At 44.9% G+C, this 23,970-nt stretch overlaps 1 protein-coding gene across 1 annotated transcript in view; it reads right to left on the bottom strand.

Annotated features, from left to right (window-relative positions):
- The window catches only part of MFSD10 (major facilitator superfamily domain containing 10), a 30,798-nt gene extending 14,444 nt beyond the window's left edge, over nt 1–16,354 (bottom strand). Inside the window, exons 1-6 of the mRNA XM_036762300.1 lie at nt 16,199–16,354; nt 10,162–10,413; nt 9,464–9,560; nt 6,983–7,086; nt 5,670–5,828; nt 2,354–2,542 (exon numbers count right to left, since the gene is read on the bottom strand). Of these exons, the coding sequence (XP_036618195.1) occupies nt 2,354–2,542; nt 5,670–5,828; nt 6,983–7,086; nt 9,464–9,560; nt 10,162–10,344 (732 nt within the window). The 5' untranslated portion in view covers nt 10,345–10,413; nt 16,199–16,354. The remainder of the gene's footprint in view (nt 1–2,353; nt 2,543–5,669; nt 5,829–6,982; nt 7,087–9,463; nt 9,561–10,161; nt 10,414–16,198) is intronic.
- Nucleotides 16,355–23,970: the final 7,616 nt, after the last annotated feature.

The following is a 23,970-nucleotide window of genomic DNA, read 5'->3' as shown; positions in this document are numbered from 1 at the left end:
GCCACACTAATGCAAGGAGCCTCATGCGGGGGTCAGTTCTGTGCGTGTGCAAGCACACACACATGCATGCACACGCACACGCACACACACACTCTCCTGCTGAATTAGTTCAGCCTAGAACTAGTGAACTCAGGTGTTTTCTAAAATGATGAAGAAAGAAAAAAAAAACATTATCAATAACAGTGTCTCTCTCCCTCCCCCCATCCCCCTCCTCACCTACACAGGAGGACCAGCTAAGTCATAGGGCAGAATTTCCAAGGGCTGACACTCTAACAGCTCTTTCTCCGGCCCTGGAATAATTCAAATAATTATGACAATAGCTAGCATTTACCAACTACTTTGAGGTTTGTGAAATGTTTTGCATATGTTATCTCACTTAATCCTCATGAGGTAGGAGCTATTGTTATCACTACTTTACAGATGAGGCACCTGAACAGGGTCTTGCTAAAATAGCTGAAGGACCCCACTGTGGGGCAGCAGAACTAAGGCAGAGAGCCCCAGGAGTATGAACCCCACCAGAGGTGGAACACTAAAGCCCATCACCTCTGTCCCAGTGCTTCCCTGGGCCTCTCCAAGACAAAGTTAGTGAGTACAAGCTCAGGCAGGGCCCATAGAGCTGGAAACACTTTCAAATAAGAGGCTGGCAAGCTGAGTGAAGCTGAGGCTGGACAGCCCAGCCTAGCTGTCTTTTCTTCTCCTTCTAAACTATATCAGCTCCTGTGGGCTCAGGTACCATCAATATCAGGATTGCCAATCCTATATCCAGCTCTGACCTCTCTCCTGAGCTCCAGTCTCATATCCCCAACTGCCTATTAAGCATCTCAGACTAAACATGTCCAGAACAGAACTAATTCTCTCCCTCCCGCTCCCAGAAGCCCTCACCCCTTCTAGACTTCCCTATTACCACTGAGGACATCACTATCCTCCCAGGCATCCAGGGTCACAGCCTCAGTGTCACCCTCTAGTCCTCATTCCCACTAACCAAGTCTTGTCAACTCTACCTTCTCTACATCTTGCATATTCTCCCTTTTTTCCTCGTATGCAGCCACCACCTTGGAGCAGGCCCTATCACCTCACACCTGGACTACTGCCACAGCCCACTTACTGGCCTCAAGTCTCTCCCTACTCTGGCCCATCCTCCATGCACTGCCTGAGTGATCCTCCTACCTCCTCAATAACTCCAATGGTTCCCTATCACCTCCTGGATTAAATATGAAGTCCTGTTTGACTTTTAAAGCTCTTCACAACCTGGCCCCTTTGTCTCTTTCCAGTCTTCTTCCCCCTTAGCTCCCTTCATCTACTCTACCATTCAGTGATACTGTCCTATTAATTCTTACACACACACACACACACACACACACACACACACACACACTCTCCAGCCTTTTCACGGCTGTCTCCCATGCCGAGAATGTTCTTCCTCCTCACCTCCATCACCTAGATTTCCTTCAAGACTCAGCTCAAATTCCACCCTTTACAAGAGGCTTTGCTTGACTTCCACGCCTGCCCCACAAAACGCCAATGCCTTCCCTTGGGTGATCACCTCCCACTGACACTGTGTACATCCTGTCTGTACATACATGCTGTTTTGTCCATCAGAAAGTGAAAGAAGGGGCAGTTTTTGCCTTTCTTTGTAACCCCAGCACATGTGGTTGTTGTTCAGTCACGTCCGACTCTTCATGACCCCACATGGAGTTTTCTTGGCAAAGATACTGGAGTGGTTTGCCGTTTCCTTCTCCAGTAGATTAAGGCAAACAGAAGTTAAGTGACTTCCCCAGGGTCACACAGCTAGTGAGTGTCTGAGGTCGGAATTGAACTCAGATATTCTTGACTCCAGGCCCAGTGCTCTATCCACTGAGCCATCTAGCTGCCTCTGCACATAGTAGATGTGTAAATGCTTATTAACTTACTGACATTCCACTACTTCTATATGTCACACAAATGGAAAGAAAAAAAAAGTTATGTGTGTCTATACATACAACTAATTTCATTAGTCCACCCACTTGTTTCAGCCATGACTGCCTCTGGCCCATCTGTTGCCATTAATATTAATCATCTTTCCTAAATTTGGAGGAGGGGGGCCTGACTCATTCCACACAGAATCAGAAAGATCTCAGAGTTAGAAGCAGCTGGTGGTACAGTGAACAAAGCTAGGGGGGCTTGAAGTCAAGAAGCCCTAAGTTCAATGCTTTCTAGCCATGTGACCCTGAGCAAATCACTTAACATCTCTCAGCATGAGTTACATCATCTGTAAAATGGAAAACTCAGTGGCCTCAAAAGTCCCTTCTAGCTATAAATCTATGCTCCTCTAACCGCACCCCCCAACCCAAAAGAAGCCCCTCTGGGACCTTACCCGTTTTTCCCTGGGGAGTGTTTCCGGAAGGAAGCAGAAAACGAACACCAGGTCAGAGATGGCAAACACCAGAGCCAATAAGGCCGCGTGAAAGTAGAAGACATCTCCTTTACCTGTCTCCGCTGCTAGGTAAGCCCCAATCATCGGGCCTATGGTGAAGCCCAGAGAAAAGGCAACCCCGATCATGGCCTGAGGGGACAGAAGTGGCATCAACACAGCATCTTTACACATGAGATGGCAAGAAAAATAACAAGTCACATTTCTATAACTATTTAAGGGTTACAAAGCACAAGTCCCACATCCATGTGAGGCAGGAAGTACAGGTATTACTATTCCTGTTTTTTAGCTTAAGCAACAGCAGCTCTTCTTCAATAGATATAGGGCCAACAGCTATGAACAAGCAGTTTTCAAAGGCAGAAATTCAAACTACTAACAGCCATATGAAAAAATGTTCTAAGTCACTAATAAACAGAGAAATGCAAATTAAACTCTGAGCTTCCATCTCACACCCACTTGATTGGCAAGAAAGATGACAAATGTTGGAGGGCTGTGAGAAAACAGGCATATGAATGTACCGGTGGTAGAAATAGGAATTAGTCCAGTCCTTCTGGAAAGCAATTTGGAACTGTGCCCCAAAAGTCACTAAATTGTATATACCCCTTGACCTAACAATACCACCACTAGGTCTATAGCATCAAAGGAATTTTAAAAAAAAGAGGAAAAGGACCCACACGTACAAAAACACGGCAGTTCTTTTTATAGGGGCACAGAACTGGACACTTAGGCAATGCCCATCAATTGACAAGGAACTTAACAAATTATGGCATGTTAATGTCATGGAAAACTGTTGTGATGTGAAACCTAACAGAAAGAATCATTTCAGAGAAACCTGAGAAAACTTGTATGAGCGGATGCAGAAGTGAGCACAACATGAGAATGATTTATACAGTAACGACATTGTAAAAAGAGGCAACTTTGAAAGGCTTAAGAACTATGATCAATTCAATGAGCAACCATGATTCCAGAGGACCAGTGACTGAGCCTGCTACCTACCTCCTGACAGGAGATGGTCTCCAGGGGCAGAAGGAGGTATTTTGAACATGATCAATTCAAGAATGTGTTTAACACTATGTATTTGTTACAAGCCTTTTTTTTCCACAATGGGAAGAGAGGAAAAAAGAGAAAATAAATGCTTATTAATATTTTTAAACTAGGGGGTTGGATTAGGGAAAAGAAACCTGGAATTTGAGAATATTAAGTGACTTGTCCAAAGCCAGCAAATGTCAGATTCAGGAATCAAACATAGGTGAAATGTTCTTTGTACCACATCAGAAGAGCTCAGCCTCACACCCCACTCCATATCCCAAGAAGCTGTCCCTGGAAACTGGTCAGAGTTAGCTAGATGGTGTCAGGGAGAAAGGCTTAGTCAACCTCATTATCTCTCTCCTCCAAAACCCAGAACCAAGCCAAGGACTCCACCTCCCACCCCAGTGGGCACCAGAGGGTACCCCCTTCTTTAGGTCAAAGGGTATGAACATTTTCATCACTTTTTTAAGCATAATTCCAGATTGCTTCACAGAACGGTTAGACCAATTCACAGCTCGTCCAACAGTGTATTAATGTGACGATCTTCCCACAGCCCCACCAACATTGACTATTTCCATCTCCTGACATCTTGTCAATTTGTTCCCTTGCTACCATGTGTCAGTATTCTTCCAGCGATGCCATATGGTTGCAATGCATGAGATCCCACAGTCTCTAAACAGTTAAAGTTACAGATCATCCAAAAGACCATGGAGAGACATAACAGGCATGAGTAGGCTATGATGTATTACCAACAAAGAAGTATACAGGATAAGTATAGAGATAATAGAAAAGAGACATACGACAAGGAAAGGAGGTGAGCTGGTCACACTGAGAAATCTAGATGCAATTGACAGATGGCCCATGTACTTCACTCTAAGGGTATACTCCATTGATGGCCATGTCATGTCATGAGATCTAGAAGAAGGTCCCTGGCCCATTGAGTGGACCCCACAGGAAGATTTATGGGAGGATACGGACCAGACTCTTCAAAGATGAGAGAGGTCTAATCTGCACTACTCGATTAGGAGTGGGGTCTATAAACTTGTTCTTTTAAATATTTTGAAAACTATATTTCAATATAGTTTGTAATTCTTTGTATTTGATTTCATGTATTTAAAAAACATCATTCTGAAAAGGGATCCCTATGGTTCACCAGACTGCCTAAGGGGTCCATGAACCCTGGTCTAGAGGAAGCTACAGAAAGTATCCTGTGCAATGAGATCACAGATCCATTGAAATAAGAATGTAAAGAATCAAGCAACAGGCCATGTAGCTGTCATCCAAGAACCTGTCTAGCTAAGGGGGAGATAGATGCCCGTCACTGGCTTGGCCACATGGTAATGATTTCTTAAAAAAATTACCTACTTTATTTATTTATCTGTTTATTTATTCGCTTACTCTAGCAACTCTGGAAGACCAACCACTAAACTCTGAGGAGTCAAAAATCTGTCAGTGGAGGGAATATCCATACTGTGACAAAATCACAGGTTCCTGAAGCCCAGGTATATATTAATACTCCTACATTAAGAACATGAGAAGTCACATTTGGAATAAATGGAAGAAATTATCCTATTTCTCAAAGCCATCCACCCTCTTATTTTATCCTTAGAACCACCCTATGAGTCCAGGGGAGGGCTTATCATCTTTCATAGATGGGGATATTGAAGCCCATAGGAGGGAAACTGATTCTCCCATGGTCTTACAGTGACAGAACTGGAGCTAGAACCCAGGTCTCCCACCTCCCAGGCAGATACTCTTTTTTTTAATTCCATCATGCTGCTTCCTGTTGACCCCTGGGGTCCCCTGACTCTGGATGGCAGATGTCACTGCCCAAAGTCTACCAGGAACTGAAAAGTCCAAATGCTCGCTAAATACACCGCCCCCCCGCCCCCAGCAAGAAAGTAGAGTGATACCTTAGATAAAGATAGTATTTTTAAAGATTACAATAATATTCCCACCTCCTTTATTTCACTGGCTCTTCACACCACCCTGTGAAGTCAGCAAGACAGGAACCATTATTCTTATTTTGCAGATGGGGAAACTGAGGACCAGAGGGCATAAGTGATGAAGAAAGCAATCCCAAGTTTTGGAAGACAGAAAAGCAAAAAGAGGCATAGCTAATGGGGTAAGAAGCTCTGGTAGCTTCTGTCTGGCCTAAGTCCTCCAGTGCAGTAGGAAGCAATGAAGGAGACTTAAGGGGATACAGCTGAATGAATTCTCCATGACTCACCATCCCCTTGCTCCGAGCCTGGGGGGAGCTCAGGTCTGCAATGACGGCTGTGGAAAGGCTAACATTGCCTTTGCTGATTCCTCCAATAACCCTGGAGAGCAGAAAGGCTCCGAAGCTTTTGGAGAGGGCCCACAATGCATAGGACATGATCAGTCCCACCTAGGGGCAAGCAAGGGAAGCCATTATTTATACCGAGTCCTGACCTAACCTTGGAGTCTATCAAATAGGTCTAGAGCTCCTGTGCCCCTCAACGTCAACCAATTGGCAACAAATGCCAGGCAGAAAGAGAGGTTCCAAGGGTGCCATATTAACCCATGTTCCCTTCCCATCCCCTGGGTACATCTCACCCCCTCGTTTATGAGGGGGGAAATACACAAATTTTTCCCCTTCACATTTATCTTTCCACTCCCTGTGGAATCTGGGAATTAGCAGCAGCTGCTACTCTGAAGGCTCAGTTAGAGCAGTGTTAGTTTGTCTAAAAGCTTGATCAGTTGGATCACAGAATTCAGAGCTAGAAGGGAATGCTAGTTCAATCTTCTCATGGCTCAGAATACTTGTCTTTGTATTTGTGTACACAGTACACATCATAGTTAAAGAGCTCTTTAAGCAGCAGAGATGGCACTGTATCAACTCTGGCATTCCTAAGAACCTAAATAGCACAGCACCTTGCACAGTAGGGGCTTAATAAATGTTTACTGAGTGACTCCTGACTTCCAGTCCAATATTGCTTTTATTATACTGTGCTCGCTCTTCCAATTAAAAAAAAAAAAGGCCACTTTGATCACTAGAAAGAAGCCAGATTCTAGATACATGAAAACCCAACGATGGTTCTGGAAAACAAATACATCCCTCCTCATGGCAGAGGCACAAGCGTGTTAGGGCCAAATAGGGCCAAATGTTATATACGTGGTCAACTATGGTCACTGTATCAAATACTTTTACTTAATTTTCTTCATTACAAAAGACGGTTTAGTCCAGGGAGATCACATGTCTTGAAATAGTAGAGAGAAAATGAATTAATAAAATGCATTTTTTCCAAGGCAGCTAGCCAGACAGTTGCTTGAAAAACATAAACCACCTTGTTAGCACAAAGAAATAATTCCTCTGACCGAGTCTTCAGAGGTTCCACTGAGGGGAAATTATGTGCATAGATGTGGCTACTGTATTCTCCAATTTACCGAATTGGCTTAAGGATCTATTTAACTGTCTATCTCTCTTTTAACAGGTAATACCTGCCTTGGGGCAAGGGAGATAAAGGTTTTTTATACAAGCATTTGTACAACCACTAGTCTGCAGACCCTGAGGAGTCATACCAAAGTCAGCAACATAACTGGCCGCCTCCCAAAGGAATCCGATGCTGCCCCAGTTAGAGGCGAGAAGAAAAACTGCAGGATGGAAAAGACGGAGCCAATCAAACCTGAAAGAGAAAGTGCATTAGCTTCACTGCCCCTCAGATCAGCAACAATCTTCACACATTTCCTCTGGAGCCCTTTTCTATGGCAAAGCTGGGCTTTCCCTTCCTAACGATGGACCAAAAGGTAGGAGAATGAGTGGAGGGAACCCTACCCCTAAAGGGCCTGTCCAAAGTTCTGAAATTCTGCCATGAGAGATGGTTTTCTTTGAATGTTGAAGGTTTTGGGGGCACATACAGATGTGCCAGAACAGAAGGTTGATATGGTTAGAGGGATCAAGGCCTCTGAGAATGGAGGGAAGGACAAATATCTTGGTTGGGCAGGAGAGAAGAGCTGAAGGGGCAGCTGAGAGAACACCAAGGACACACTTCCTGGACTTCACAATTATCCTGAGGCCAAAATGCTGAGAGGCCAGAGCTACACTAAAGTCCTGAGAATCAACCAAGTAATAATTATAATAATAATAATAATAATAGGCAGGTAGGTGGCACAATGAATAGAGTCCTGGGTCTAGAGTCAGAAAAACCTGAGTTCAAATTCAGCTCTGGATGCATACTGGTTGTGTGACCTTGGGCAAGTTGCTTAACCTGTTTTCCTCAGTTTCCTAAACTGTAAAACTGTACCTCCCAGAGTTGTTGTGAGGATCAAATGAGATAATATTTCTACAATCCTTTGCAAACCTTAAAGCATGATATAGATGTTAGCTAACCAGTCATCTTCCATCATCTCCAAATCTGCTAGTATTGGATCAAATGAGATAACGTTTGTAAAGCAATTAGCACAGTGTCTGGCACACTACAGGTGCCTAATAAATGCTTATTCCCTCTCCTTCCTTCCCCCAGTATTGTCAGGGCATAAATAGCATACTTCACATTTATGTGGCATTGTTTACATTTTAAAATTGTTTTCCTCTTTGTGGTGAGTTTTACCACCTTCTTTCTACTTATCTCTATGCCTATTGACCTTGGGTCAGAAGACCAAGGTACAGATCCAAATTCTATCACTTTTTAGCTTTGTGATCTTATGCAAGATTCTCAGGGTCTCAGTTGCCCTTGCTGTAGAACAGGGAGGTGGAACTAGGTAATCTTTAACCTCCTTTCCAGCCCCAAATTATATACTCCTGAGTTTCTTTTCCCTCCTAGTGTCTCCCTGAAAACAGCAGAGCTGGGTACACAATCAGTATCTAATTAAATACTTGCTGAGTTAAACTGAAAGGCAGTTCAGGGTTTTATGCCCTTTTTATTCCTTTTATATCTGTGAGATTACTTTATTCTTCTAACAGCCCTGGAAAACAGCAAAAACAGGGTCATTTATTCTTTCTATCCCTCATTTAACAAATACTTGTTAAGCACAATGCAAGTGAAAAGAACACCCGATTTAGAATCAGAGAACCTAGGCCACATCCTGACTTTGTCCTTCCAAAGGGATCTTAGACAAATCACTTCATCTCTCCCTGGCTGTTTCTCATCTATAACCCAGGGGTTGGACTGGATGGTCTCTAAGACCCCTTCCAGCTGAAAAGTCAAAGTGATTATCTTATCTGTTATATCCTAGGAGAGATACTAACAGGGGTGTGCTGAAGCCAGTCCAAAGCGGCTAACCAGAGCTGGTGGTGAAATTTTAATGACCATTTACACCTCTATGCTACATATCAGGGCTTGATTCACTGTTGATTGTCCAGGCTTAAGAAAGTGGTAGAGAAAATGCTGATAATGCAAATTAAACTTAAAAGTTTGTAAGTATGATTTTTTTTTTCTCCAGGGATCAGGTTATTAGACACACTAGCATACTCTTGGATACAAAGTTTAAGTAAGAACCCAAGCCCTCATTCAAATCAAATTCAGCTCAATTCGCTAAGCACGTATTACATACCTACTATGTGCCCAGACTGGGCTTGAGAGCTAGGGTAGAAAGAGAAAAATGAAAACAGTCACTGCCCCTCAAGACACTTACACTCTATGAGAGGAGAATACTTTCCACTAGATCTAACATTCCTGTTTACAGAGCTTACAGTCTAATATGGATACTGGAGATAATTGTAATACACCATCGACACATTAAAAAGATGCAAAAAAAAAAATTAAACTGTGAGGCCCAAGGCAGAAGGCCTTTACCAATCAAGGATCACAGAAAGCTTCATGGAGGAAGTGGCGTACGTGCTCTGCTTTAAAAGGATGCACAGTATCATCATCCACATTTCATAGAGAAAAACTGAGGTCGACAGAGTTCAAACGATGCTCTGTCCAGGAATCTTTCCAATTGAGCAGCTGCATAAAGGTCAGAAAAGGAAGCCAGGGACCCTGTGAAGCTACTAACTAGGCCCCTACGTTGGATGCTCAGCCCACAATGAAACCAAACGCAGGTTCAGGGAAAGACTTGTACCTCCAAACAGGACGCTATTATATTTTCTCTCAGGGGGCACACCAACTGTGGCAGCAAACCAGTCGACACCCTGCTGTAAGGACTGATAGAAAGGGTCCTGCATAAAGGAGAAAAGCCTGTTAGACGATACCACGAATGAGCCTCTTGGCCTTTGTACTGCTCCAACTACCACCATGGAGCCCAGCTCTGGCCAGAAGAGAGAGGCCTAGAGAGGGGGGAGTGTCTGTCTTTTGCGTGGCAGGGTGTGGGGTATGTGTGTGCAGAATTGAGCTAAACAATTAATCTACAACTAATGTAAATTGTCTTACAGGCTCCCAAACCCCACAAACCCAACCCTTAGCTCTTACCCTCCCCCCAACCAAACACACGTGCCTCAAATATTTAGACAAGTAATAATAATAAACAATTCACATTTCTCTAGTACCTTAAGTTAAGTCAGGATTCCAATCCAGAGCCCCTACTCCTAGTCCAAGGATTCTTTCTACCGAATCTCCTTGATTCTTATACAGGTAGGGATGTGGAGAGAGGGGTGGTTGATGTATATATGTGTGTGTATGTAAAATTACACAAACTGACCAGGTAAGAAGGGGCACTGCTAGAAATATGCACTATCAAAGTGTGTTCCCTCCCTTGCTCCTCCACCCCCAACTAACTTCCACGGCCTGTGTTTCATGGCCCCTGGGAACAACGCCACTCACACTGGATCTGCCATAGTGGTCCAAGATGGAAGGCAAGAGGGGAAGGATAAGAGTGAAGCCCAGTAAGTCTATAAGCAGGGCCAGGAAGACAATAGTGATGACTCGGTTGGCCAGTTCTGGGGGCTCTGGCTGCCCCTTGATGGGAGGTCGCCGAGTACAACTCTCTTCGTTGCTCAGACCCATATCTCCTGCTATCTTCTCCCAGACGCCTTAGCCAGCTGAGCACCTGGGACTTCTGGGGTCTTCACATTCCTAAGGGTAGGAAGAACACAATCCAATGAAGCCACTTCCTTCTCCCCATTCCTCATTTCCAGTCAGGTCTTCCCCCTCGTGATCTTATGCTCTTCTTTAAGGCATTTTCGTCATAGTGAGGATTACTGTCTATCTCATTTCCCTACTAAAGAGTGAGTTCCTTGAGGGCAGAATGGGCATGTCTTACCTAAGCTTTGTTTCTCCCCAAGTACCCAGTGTAGTCTTTGGACCTAGCAAGAACTTCAATAAATATCTATTGTCCTTCAATGCTGGGGCACAGAGCGCGTTCCCTAGAACCTTAGCTGATGTTCTCAGCATACCCCTGTAAGCTGGGGTCTCCACTCCATGTACCCTAGCCCAATAAATCAACAATGGCTAATGCAATCAGCGGTCACAGAAAAGTTACTATGGGCCCAGATATAACACAGGGAAGAAAGCACGGGCTCTGGAGTTAGATGACCTGTGTTTGAGTCCTCCCTCGCCTTCCCCTGGCCTCAGTCTCCTCATACCTAAGATGAGGGAGTTGGGCTAGATGGCCTCTGAGGTCCCCGCCATCTATGATCCCATGTATGAAGAGGAAAAAACATCGTCAAGTACCCTCAGAGAGGTCATGGTCAAGGAGGAGAAAAAGAAGTGACAGGCCCTGGCCTGAAAAAGTCTGGGAGACAGAACAAGAACCAACAAAACAGAAAAGTTTCCTTCCCTTCCCTTTGGAGACTGGTCCTGGACAAACATTAAACTGGCCAGGTATCCAAAGGCCAAGGAAGTATATACTCGAGTCTTTTTTTTTAAATTTAATTTATGGAATAAAACAAGCATTTCCATAACATAATAAAAAAGATAATTACACATTAAACTGCAAATCTATTATGTCAAGTTTTAAGTACTCATGGTCACTTGGGGATAACACACAGATAAACTAAAAATCACTTGGGAGGCAAAGCTTAAACTTGAACCCAGGCCTCCAGGTCCCAGGTTCTTTCACCAGAGTCTGGCTCCTGCCTGGGTGACAGCCTGGGCTCTACAACCAGCTGTTTCCAGAGATGCTGTTTTCAATTCCTATACTACACAAACTCCAGGACCATAAGGATCTGAGTGTATATATCATAATGAGAATTCTAGGACTGATTGGCAGAAGGAGGGGGAGAAATGATCATAGCTAGCATTTCTGTACCACTTTAGGACATTCAAAGTGCTTTATGTTGTTATCTCATTTGATCTGAAAGACATCCTCTTAACTCCCAATGGGTCAGGAATCATTTCCTGCCTACAAAACTACAGGAAAGGCAGCATGGTGTAGGTGGCAATATGGCGGATGGAGCAGGATGACCTCCCTCCCTTGAGCAACATGCCCAGAATGCTGGGACCTGACATAGAATCCCTCTCTGTCCCTCCCACCACCCAGAAAGTGAACTGGACAAAAGCCCCACTGACCAAACCCCAAAGGCCTTGTGGGAAGGAGACCTATCTTGTCCCAGCTCTGAAAGCTGTGGTAGTTGTTCAGTCACGTGGGTGGAGTGGTTTGCCATTTCCTTCTCCAGCTCACTTTACAGATGAGGAAACTGAGACAGACAGTGTTAAGTGACCTGCCCACGGTCGTACAGCTAGTAAGTGTCTGAGGCCAGATTTGAACTAATGAAGGTGAGTCTTCCTGATTCCAAGAGGTATTCTATCCACTGAGCCACCTAGATGCCCAGCTCTGTCAGTAACCTTGGGCAAATCCCTTCCCTATTATGCTTTGCTTCTCAAAGGAATGGGTTGGTTTAATGGTCTCGACTGACATTCTATGCTCTATGTTCCGATCCTCCAGCCCTGATATCTGGTGCCTCTCTATCTGTAGGAAGCATGGGAGACCCAATGTTATTATGTAACAGTTCAAAAGGAGCCTGGCATTGTCACAACACACTCAGAAGTGGCTAAACTGTCTCAGCCTTACTGTTTAGAACAGTACAACCCGAATTTCAGAGAGAATTCACAGAATCACTGAACCGGAAAAACATTTCTGAGGTTATTTCTCCTGCCCGCCCCCCAACACCCTGGCTCCAAATACAATGCAAATTATTACTGCCCAACCCCAACCTGACAGTGTCAGGGGCGTGAACTCAAAGAAGAGCTTTTTTTTCTGTAACCACAGTAACAAAAAAGTGCTTCGTCCCTTTACAATTTCATTTAACACACATTCTCTTCTTTGAGCCTCACATGTCAGAGGGCATTTTACAGGTAAGGAACCTGAGATTCAGAAAGTTAAGTGACTTGGTAGAGAGTGGAGTATAACAGAAAGGACATCAGCTTAGGAGTCTGAAGATGTGAGTTCTGGTCCTAGTGCTGTCATCTGTTAACTGGGTGACCCGAGGCAAACTCATTTCCTCTTTTCCAGGCTTCAGTTAACCCATCTGTCAAACGAGAGGTCTATAACCCACAACACTCCTGAGTGCAGCTTGAATCAGATTAAAATGTAATTGGGAAATATTTTAAAAAATAAAAATACAATATGTTGTTGTTCAATCGTTTTCATTCATGTCTAATTCCTCATGACCTCTTTTGGGGTTTTCTTGGCAAAGATGCTTGAGTGGTTTGCCATTTCCTTCTCCAGCTCATTTTACAGGTGAGGAAACTGAGGCAAACAGGGTTAAGTGACTTGCCCAGGGTCACATAGCTACGAAAAGTCTGAAGCCAGAATGGAACTCAGGAAGATGAGTTTTCATTACTTCAATCCTAGCACTATCCACTGTGCCACCAACTGCCCCACCTCCCCAAACACAATAAAATATAGATAATGTTAATAAATGGTTTTCTGATTTAATATGTAGCCTTCAGGGATTCTTATGTATGGTTTAATGGTGCAATTTCTCTTTGAGTTTGATACCAAGGTCTAAGACAATCTCTAAGTTTCTTTCTACCTCTGGCATTCTGTGTTTTAACGGATAATGTAACGGCAGATACCTCACCAGAACCCAGATCTGAACCCTAGCCAGTCTCTTTCTACTACACAATAACACCTTTCTCTCTAATAATAATATTAGAGACAATAATAACATACAACTCAAAGCATAAATTGATTCTACAGCATTCCTTGCAATTGGTCTACAGTCATTTAACTTAGCAAATACTTACTATGTGCCAGGCACTATGCTAAACCCTGGGGGATACAAAGGCAAAAACAGGTCCTGCCCTTGATGAGCATACATTCTACCTGGGGGAGACAACATGGAAACAGAAACATATAAACAAAATACGTAAGATAAATTGGAGACAATCTCAGTGGGAAGACGTTAGCATTAAAGGGGACCAAGAAAGGCTTCTTGCAGAAGGTAGGATTTTAGTCAAGAAAATGAGGAGGTGGAGACAAAGAAGAAAAAGCATTCCAGACATGGGAGGCAGACAGCCGGCGAAAATGAACAGAGAGGGAGATGGAGTGTCTTGTATAAAGAACAGCAAGGAGACCAGTGTCACTGGACCTGACAAGTGCTTATCCAGGCTCATTCCTAGACTGTAAGCTCTCAGGGGGCAGGGACTATGGTTTTATCCAAACCATAATACAGTGTTCTACACACAGTAGGTGAACACATCCAACGACAAGTCCGCTGGACTCCAGAGAGGAAGCACATTCCATTGTTGGGTTGGGCAACTCTGATTGTCAGAGGATTCTTCCTTATGAGGAGACATAATCTACCTCCTTATACTTCTACCTACCTTCCTTCCCCTAGTTCTGCTATCTATAACTAAAGACCATAAGGTTATTGTTCTCTTGGCCTCCACTTTTACTTTGAGACTGCTGGGATGGACTTAGGGGAATGAAACAATGTTTGAGAAGTCAAGGAAATATATAGTTATCAGATTAATTTGTAGCTAGATGCAGGGTGGGGCCTAATGGACTGAGTTCAAATCCAGCCTCTGAATTTACTGGCTTTGTGACCCTGGGCTAGTCATTTACCTTCTTTCAGCCTCAGTTTCCCTATCAGTAAAATGGGGATCATAATATAATAGCTCCTACCTTACAGGTTGTTGTGAGGATCAAATGAGATGATATATGTAAAGCAATTTGCAATGCTCAAAGTACGATATAAATGCTAACTATAATGATCATTAATAACTATATTAATGATTCTCCTGGGCCAAGAATCAAGAAATCTGAAATGTTTCAGAGTATAGTGGAAAAAAAGCTCTAGCCTAGGAGCTAAGAGTTCTATATTCTACCCAAGTTTCCGCTATGAACTTGCTGTGTGACCCTGGGTAAGTGTTTATCCCTCCTCAGATCCCAACTGCCTCAAATTCAGAGCACAGAGGTTGGACTAATTGATCTCTAAGGTCCCCTCTGGCTCTGATCTTCTATATTCTATGGTCCCTTTCTGCTTCTAGTCTGTGCTTCATTCTAAGGTCTCTTTTAGCTCTGATATTCTCCAGCTCCAAAAAGAAAACGCAAGGAAACGCCAAGCTTCTTCCACTCTATGAAGGTCAGGTGCTCTGACCTCCAAGGAACACTGACCATTCTGCTGAAATCAGGCTGACCTTTGCTTCTCAGCTGCCTTCATGGTCATCCTGCTGACCGTCCGTGCAAACACCGGGAAAAGGCAAAATTCAGAAATGTTGACTCAGGTCACCCGGGGACCATCAGGTCAGAGCCTAACAAGATGTTCTGATCTGCTAATCCACCGACGGTTTAGGACTACTAACCAATTTACAGAAATGTAGACTGGGAGCTGGCAAAGACACTTCCTCAGGATATAGAAAATAGTCTGAGCTGGGAAGGACCTCGTAGCTCTTCCAATTCAACCTCCTCATTTTGCTTCTGGAGAAACTGAGATTCACAGGCCAGGAAGCGCTTTGCCCACCATCGCACGATAAGCCAGAGCCAGGCCTAGAATTCTAGAGTCCTGATTCAAGGTCCAGAGCCCCTCCTAAACTTATTCCTAGAGCAATTTGCCTAGCCTTTATCTTATTCCTGGCAAAAGCAAATTCAAGTTTCCCTAGTTTTATAGTAATGGGTGTGGCCAAAGGGGCGGGTGGGGGAAAGGGTGTTTTAGAGAACTGCCTCACCTGCGTTCTCTAATTAGGTGGTAAGACGGCAGAGATGCCGACCTGGCTTCTACACTGCATCTCCTGGAAGTCCTTCGCCTTGGGATATAGGAGGGTACTGTGAATACGGCCCAAGCGGCCAGCCCACTCTCCCGGCTGAAGGAAGCCCAATTATTTAGCTGAGATACTGAATTCATTTCCTGCAGAAATGCTTCGAGGACATGGAGTAGGCATTTTGGGATGTCTGACAGCGCCCTGAAGGCCCCTTCCCTTCAGGAGCGCTCCTCCATTCCCACATTTTACAATCTTACCCTATTTCAAAAGCCCCGCTCAAATACTCCTCTCCACGAAGCCTTCCCTAATCTGGCCTCCGTAAAGCTCCATCCCTTCCTTGTGTACTTATCCTGGGGCTCGGTCCTGTTTGCCCTCCGATTCCTACCTCAATGCCAGAGCAGGAAAGGACCTTGGAGATCTTTTTATCCCTCATTTTACAGAGCTGGAAACTGAGGCCCTAGGAGGTGGTTGACTTGGCCAATGTTACACATCTAAAGTAGGCAAGATTTGAACCCAGATTTTCTGACTCGAAGTCCGAGAGCTCTTTCCACTACCCGATGCTGCGTGAAACGGCAGGGCGCGGCATGGACACAAACCCACTTCGGTCGGCTCCAGAGCCAGATGCACCGGCCCGGGCCCTAGCATCCCCGCGGAGCCCCCTCCCCCACTGGGGACTGGAGTGGGGCGGAGGACGGGGCCGGGGCACAGCCCTTACCTGGTCGCTCGGACAGGAGGCTCCCTCGGCGTCGGAGCCACCTGGGGCAGGGACTGAGCGGCGGAGAGCGCGCTGGAGGTAAGGAAGGAGACGCAGCCACTGATGCCCAGGCCCGTGGCGCTGCCCCTCCTCGGAGGCCAGGCCCCGCCCGCCTCCTCTGTCCTCACGTCCCCACTCTCCACCCTCCTTCCTCCTTCCTCCTATCCCTCTCCCCTCCCTCTCCTCCATCCCCCGGGCCTGGAGAACCCTTTCTAGCGCGTTTCCTCTTCCGCCCCAGAGCTAGCGGGGAGCAGGCGTCGGGCTGGCTTTCCCTGCGTCTCTGCGCCCCCTCCTAACTCTTTCTCCCTTCTTCCCTCCCCTCCTCTCTCTCCCTGCCCCGCCTCACGGGGGTCAACCCCCTCCCTTCTTCCCTGCACAGCTGCAGATCGGGGGAGGGGGGCGCTCGGTGAAAGATGCCCTTAATGTTAAATCCCCGGAGCCCCGGAGTTTAGATCGGGCAGGAGAGAAGCGAAGGGTCCCAGAAGAGACGGGATTTGTCCAGGGTTATACAGGGAGGAACGTCAGGAGCTCGGCTGTGTTCAAACCCAGGGCCTCTGCAAGGGGTGGGAAAAGACTCGGACTCGGAGTCAGAAAACCTGAGCTAAGATCCTACCCCTTAGCGCCTCTGTAAGCTTGGGCAAATTGCTCCCCCTCTCTGGGCCTGCCTTAAGTCTCCTCATCCCGTGAGAGCGAGGAGTGAACTAGATTACTCGAAGCCCCTTTCTGGGTCTAAAGCCCGTGGTATTCATTCTGCCTCAAGTGCCCCAGTAAGTGGGGCTCCTCAAGTGGGCAATTTCCAGGTCTTCAGTACTTGGGGGGCTGCCACCAAGCGCTGGCCTGCTACGGATTGGGACGATACAAAAACCGAGATGGTTGTGGAGGAAGTGATGTTCAGTTACAGATTGGGCCAGATGGCCCCTGGAGGCCCTCCTTAATCTTAGTGCATTTACTTGGAGATTATCTCCAATTTATCCTGTGTATGTCTTCTTTATGCAAAGCTATTTGCATGGTACCTTTCTCATCCCACCGTGAGCCTCTTAGAAGCCAGAACTTTTTTCTTTCTTTCTGGCTTTTTTTTTCCCCGTTGTGTCTCCAGGGTTTAGCACAGTGCCTGACACACAGTAGTTGCATAATAAATACTTTTTCATTCGACTTAATATCTCGACCTCACTCCAGGACTCTCTTACACTGAAGAAGTTTCTGCATTTCTCCTCAGACCGGTGATAGCCCTAGTCCAAGGTGGGGAAGGATGGTGAGAAATTAAGATTGCCTTTCCAAGCAACCCCCTGGCACAGTAGCAATTGAAAAAAATATATATAATTAAAAAAAGAAAGTTTGACTTCATCGGTGTGGGTGCCATTGAATGAGCCAGGGGCCCTCCTTCTTCCTCCTGGATGTGAATGAAGCCCTTTATGCGGGGAGATTGACTTTGGCCTCTAGGAAAAGGCCTGGCACTTGATCCAGGGCAAGACTACTCTCACCCAAGTATCTATGGAATGCTCAGGCTGGGACAAGGATCAGCAGCCTGAGTGGGTGGAGGGAAGGAACATTACAATAAATGCTGCTCAAAGGGGTGCCTGCCCACATTCAATGCCCTCACAGTGCCCCAGGCTTTGCCTTTCTTTGTATCCTCAGTGCTTAGCATAGTGCCTGGCACATAGTAGGCATTTAATAAATGCATGCTGACTTAACTTCCCTATTGCTTTGCTGGCATACTTTTTGACAACCCAGATTGACCTGCAGGTCACAATGAGTCATCGGAAAAAGACTTTAGTGATTATTTAGCATGATTTGCTAATGTAGCCCAGGCTCCACTCAGCAATGGATTTTTCTGAACTACTGGGTTCAAAGGTGGCATATTTTAAAACGTAAGTGCCATCTCTTTAGGCTCAAGCCCCTATCTCAGCTCACACCAGCTTAGCAGGGTAGGCCTCATAAGCTCCTGAACCCTGCCTTTGCAGCCCCTCCTTCCCATGGCACCCCTTATTCAGCCCCTAAATATCCTCATAACCCATCAAGCCAGTGCACTGTGTGCTAAAGGCAGACAGTCTCTTAAGGAATGAGCTACTAGAAACTCGTCTGGTGACTCCCTGGACCCACATGTCACTGAAGATGTAGACAAATGGATGTGCCCCTCTTATGTGAATAATGTCAGACCTCACATGGGGATATCATACTCTTTATTTTCTTTGATCTTCCTAATAGCTCTCTCAAGGTAGTCAGGTAGTAAGTATCATCACCACCATTTTACAGGTGTTTAAATGGAGGCCCAGAAAGGCCTGGTGATTTGCCTCAGCTAAGAAAGTGAGTGCTGGAAGGGTGTGTGAGAGAGAGAGAGAGAGAGGAAATTTAGTCAATATAAAAAAAAGATATCAATAAAAATTTATCTTTGAAAAAAAAAATCTCAACATGAGAGAGTAAAAGAGCTGTACTTTCAGCTCCACCCTTACCATGCGTTATTCAGGCAGTTCAGGTCTGAGAAGATTGCCTATTTAGTAAACCCAAAATAGGTTTGCCCGAGGAGGCAGAGTTGGGGGGAGGGGGTCAAATATGTAGGAGGAGTAAGAGGGAGAAATTTCTTCAGAATGTTGCTTCACTTGCAAGCCCAAATTCAATTTCCCCCTCAAGGGGAGTTTATGTACTATCTTATATATTTTAATTTATTTTCTGTAGCTATTTATGAGTTTGTTTAAATCTTCTGTATCTTTTGCAGTTTTCTATGGTAAAATAAAGCCCATTCTCGACCTTAAAAAAAGTGAGTCCACTGGGTGAAACAGGATTTGAAAGCTAGATCGTGTGAAAGTCCTTCAGTTGGATTCTAAGGTCCCTGAGCACAAGGGGTGTATGTATCTTTGCCTTTCTTCTCTCTCAGCTCCAAGCTCAGGACTGGAGATGTAGCAGGTGCTTAGTCAAAACTCCTCGACTTGACATAATTGTTTCATCTTTCCCTCCTCTCATTTTCTTCCTACCCCCAACCCTACCCCACTCCTCCCTCATGAATTGTTAAATTCAAGCTTATTTTGTTCAGTCACCCAGACACTCCCACCTTCATCTTCAGGTCTCCAATGTTGTAGAGAGCACAGGCCTGGAAGTGGCCCAGACATCACCACAAAGGCAACACCATCCCCACTTGCTCACTCCCCCAAGCCAGAGAAGGACCAATCCTTCATTCCTGGGAGTTTGGCAGTATGGGCCTAGCAGAGCTACAAGCACCACCCCATTACCACAGGCATCTTTCAGGAAGAGCAATGCCATTCTGCCCAGTGAGCTATGGAGACTGAGCAGCACAGGCTATTGGAGGGGGGGAGCGGTGTATGTGGCTGAATTCCACTACCCTGGAATAAAGCATTGGGTCCCGTGTGTTAACTCCCCTTTATGATGTTTCATCCATCTCTGGTGGGAAAATGTTTGCATTGTATAAACAAATATAAAAAAAGTCTGCCTGATGTAAACAAAGGACAAGACTGTAATAAAATAAGGTGGTGGTGAGAATTTGGCTCAGAAAGGGGAGGCAAGCAGCAGGAGCACAATGTGGGGTTTGGAGTCACAGAGCCTTGGACTCTGCTTACTAGCTTGGTGACCTTGGACTGGTATCAATGAGCCTCTCTTTCATCCATGATAAAATGAGGAATTGGGCCAGCAGCATGGTGTGAGAGGGAGCAGGGTCCACTCAAAACAGAATCCATCATTCTGGACGCTAGACTTCTATTAATGCAGCCTTTAATTTTATGAGGTGTTGTGGCTTTTGTTTAACACTCTTGGCCCAGAGTAAGGAGAGATCAGAGTGGTTTGGGGTAATCGAGGAAGACTGTAACAGTATGGTGTAAAGGAAAAACCTGTTGAATTAGGAGACCTTTACTCTCATCCTGGTTCTGCCAGTGAGACTTGGGATGTCACAATCACTCTTTGGTTTCCTCACCTATTTAAATTACAGAAAAAAAAAACAACACCTGAGGGTTTAGATTAGATGACCACCTCTAAATCTACAGTCCTGTGGCTAGAAACCCACGCAAGATAGAATCAGCAAGGCCACACCTGTGTATGGTTCAGCAATAGGAACCAGAAAGACAACTTCGAGGTGTATCCCAGAATATGGAGACAGTCTTAGCCACTCACTAAATCTGCTCACCTCCTGTCTCAACCAGGTATATAAAAACAGTGCATACCGCAAATATGGAACAATGGAATATTTGTCAAATGGATATGCCTGAATAGTGGAAAACAGGGAGCTTAAGAGATGGGCCCTCTAAACTATCATGAACTCAGATCAAAATCTCTAAGTTCTCCAACAAATGGGTATGAGTATGTGTCCTTGCTTGTATCTGGGCTTCTCCCACCCCATCCCATCCCTACCTTACAGGATCAGCTCAAGAAGTATTATCTTCATGAGGCCTTTCCTGAACCTCTCCCCTGTCTCCACAGCTGCTAGTGCCTCACCCCCCAAATTATCTTGTATCTATTTTGAATCAATCAATCAACAAGCATTTATTAAGTGCCTACTGTATGCCAGGTACTGGGCTCGGCCTTTGGGCTACAAGGACAAAGTTGTTATTTAGTCGTTTTTCAGTTGGGTCCAATTCTTTGTGACCCCATTTGGGGTTTTCTTGGCAAAGATACTGGAGTGCTTTGCCAGTTCATTTTACAGATGAGGAAATTGAGGCAAACAGGGTTAAGTGACTTGCCCAGGGTCACACACAGCTAGTAAGTATCTGAGGTCAGACTTAAACTCAGGAAGATGAGTCTTCCTCGATCCAGGCCCAGTGCTCAGTGGACTATGGTGCTCCCCTATCAGCCCTTGATAAGCCTATACTTCCCAGTCTAATGTGGGCTGAATAAGCCTATTTAACCAGTACTTTTTTTTAGGTGACTGGTAGTGTTTTGAAGGAGGGGATATTGCTTCCCAGGGAAGAGAAGGGAATTTCTCTGGACTCTGTTGAGGAAGATGAGAGTGGAAATGCATTAATTTGGGGAGTAGTTACTGAGAATTTTCTTTTTTTTAAAAAAAATTCCCTTTCTGTTTCAATTTTAGAAAGCATTTCCTAATGCTGTTGTTTTCTTAGGTTTCCGTTAGCACTATAAAAATTAGAGCCAAGGTGACTTTACAGGCTCCTAGTTTCACACTGGAGCAGGGCTCAAGCCCTGGTTGGTGTACTCATTAGAAAATACCATGCCCACAAACATGGCCCCAAATCTTTGAGGACTTTCTGTTGGTTCATTAGTGACAAATCTATTCACAAAGAAGGTTTTGCGCTCTTTGCAACAAGCGTGTGTTTTTTAGGAGCCATCGGGGATCCAAATGTTGCTCAAGTCACTGACATTTGTAGGAAAAGGTGAGGAGAACCCTATTACCTCTTTTCTAATATTTGAATACAGAGAGCTTTGTTGAAGATTCCAAGCCTTTGTTGTAGGAGAGGCATGGGAGACTGAGGAGACAATGAGAAGTTTCTACAGGGTAACCAAAAAGGAAAGTCATCACAAGTCATGCTGCTCCTGAGACCAGTTCCCAGCTGTCCACTGTCTGACAGCCTACAAAGGTCTTTCACACACATGGTCTTATTTAGCCCCCTACCACATTCTGGGTGGTGATACATAGTCCCAGGAGTATTATCCTGATTAATAAGGGAGGAAAACTGAGTGGCGTTGCCTAAGGTCACACAGTTAGAAAGGGAAAGAGCTTTGAGGCCAGCCACAATCCAAGTGTGTACCATACTGTCTCTTACAGTGAAAGATGATGGGAGGGTGAGGCAATTTAGAGTATTCACTCATTGCATAACTTCTGGATGAGGAGACCCAAGCATAGTCTCCTGTATATTGTTACCTGTACATAGTTAAGTACTCAAGAAATATTCGATTTGATAATAGGACCCTCCTCAGGCAAAGCAGAAGTGACTAAAGTTAGTATCTCACTGACTCTCAAAATTGGAAGGGATCCACAGGTCTCCTTGTCTAGCTTGTAACCAAACAGGAATCCCTAGGGTACGGTCATCCTAACCCGTGCTCGAAGCCCTCCAGGGACTGAGGCCAGCCTCTGGACACCAACCATTCCACTGTTGGACAGCTCAAATCACTTGGAAGTTTTCCCTTTTATCAAACTGAAATCTGTCTCAAAGAAACTTTGTCACCTGTTGCTCCTAGTTCTGGACTCTGAGACCAAGAAAGCTCTTCAAAGACAGCTATTTTGTCTTCCCCAAGTCTTCTCTCCTCCAGACTAGTTACCCCTAATTCTTACAACCAATTCTCATACAACGTGGCTTCTAGTAACCTGTTGTTTAGCTTGTCAGTGTCCTTAAAATGTACCAGCCAGAACCGAACACAATATTCCACTCTGAATATTGGTCATGGTCTGAGCGAGGGCAGCATTTAATGGGATTATCATTTCCCTTGTCCTGGATACAGTATTTCCATTCATGTTTTTAAGCTATCATATGAGGCAGTTCACGTATACTGAGCTCATAGTTAATGTTTCTCATGAGAGGCAGCTAAGTGGTACAAAGGATAGAATAGAGTCAGGAAGATCTGAATGCAAATGTAGCCTCAGATACTTATTTGCTGTGTGACCCTGGATAAGTCACTGTCCTCTGCCTCAGTTTTTTCAACTATAAAATGAGGATGATAATAGCACCTACCTCCCAGGGATTGTGAGGATTAAATGAAATAATATCTGTAAAAATCTTAGCATAGTGTCTGGCACATAATAGCTACTTAATAAATGCTTTCTTCCTTCCTTCCTTCCTCCCCTTCTCCCTTCCCTCCTTCCTTCCTTCCTTCCTTCCTTCCTTCCTTCCTTCCTTCCTTCTTTCTTTCCTGTAGAAGTTTCTAGCACAAGAAACATTAGCAGCCAGGATAGCAGTGGAGTATTGAGAGTTTTTGGAGAAGCATATGGCAGAGTTAACCATGTGCTCAACCATGTGGTCTGACAAGGAAGTTCCTGGACAGTGTTACTCCTGAGTGAGTCCTAGTCTTCTAGGCAGATGAGGGAGGATTACCTGAGCAACCTTAATTAGCCTCAAGAGTTGCATTAAAGAGTAACCCAAATTTCCAATTAAGCATGGAGATGGTATATGGTGCTTGCTTAGGTGTGACTGAATTGATGGAGGCCATATGCCTGTGGGAGGGGCAAAGGTGGTGCAAGAACTTTTGGAGAGGAGAAGCATTTCTTTTTCCTTCTTCAGGAGGGGACACACATGGTGCCAGGCTCTTTCCAGAACCAACTCCACACACATGGAGTAAGAAAAAAGATTGCGGAAGCTGTAGACATATAGGGGAAACTGGCTCCTAAATATGTCCCTGATTTCCCTATAGACATACACATACACATATATACATATGTACATATATACATACACATGCAATACATATCTATCATCTGTCGATCGATCAATCGATCTTCTCTGATTTTTGCTTGCGGTTTGCTTAAACGGTTTGAATCACTATTCATAATTCGTGATGGCCTTTGTATATAACTAACATTTGATGGGAAGGGGTCAGGTTGGCAGGTGTAGACTTGGGGCAGTCTTCCTCCTTAAGTGACATAGTTTTTGTTTTAAACCTACATATCGTAGACCTGGGAGGTGGAACAGATAGATTTAATTCTAGTCCGATATGCCCTTAGAGATGGGAGGAAAGAGTGTTTAGCCTTGAAGTACTTTTGAGGATTTACCAACCCTTTTCCTTTACCCCCCACGATAGCTATTAGGTTGGTTCTCTTCTTCTTAGAGACGGTGCAGACTTCA

The sequence above is a fragment of the Trichosurus vulpecula genome, chromosome 6 (assembly GCF_011100635.1).
Source record: "Trichosurus vulpecula isolate mTriVul1 chromosome 6, mTriVul1.pri, whole genome shotgun sequence".
Taxonomy (NCBI): Eukaryota; Metazoa; Chordata; class Mammalia; order Diprotodontia; family Phalangeridae; genus Trichosurus; species Trichosurus vulpecula.
This window is presented reverse-complemented; position numbering and strand designations above follow the sequence as displayed.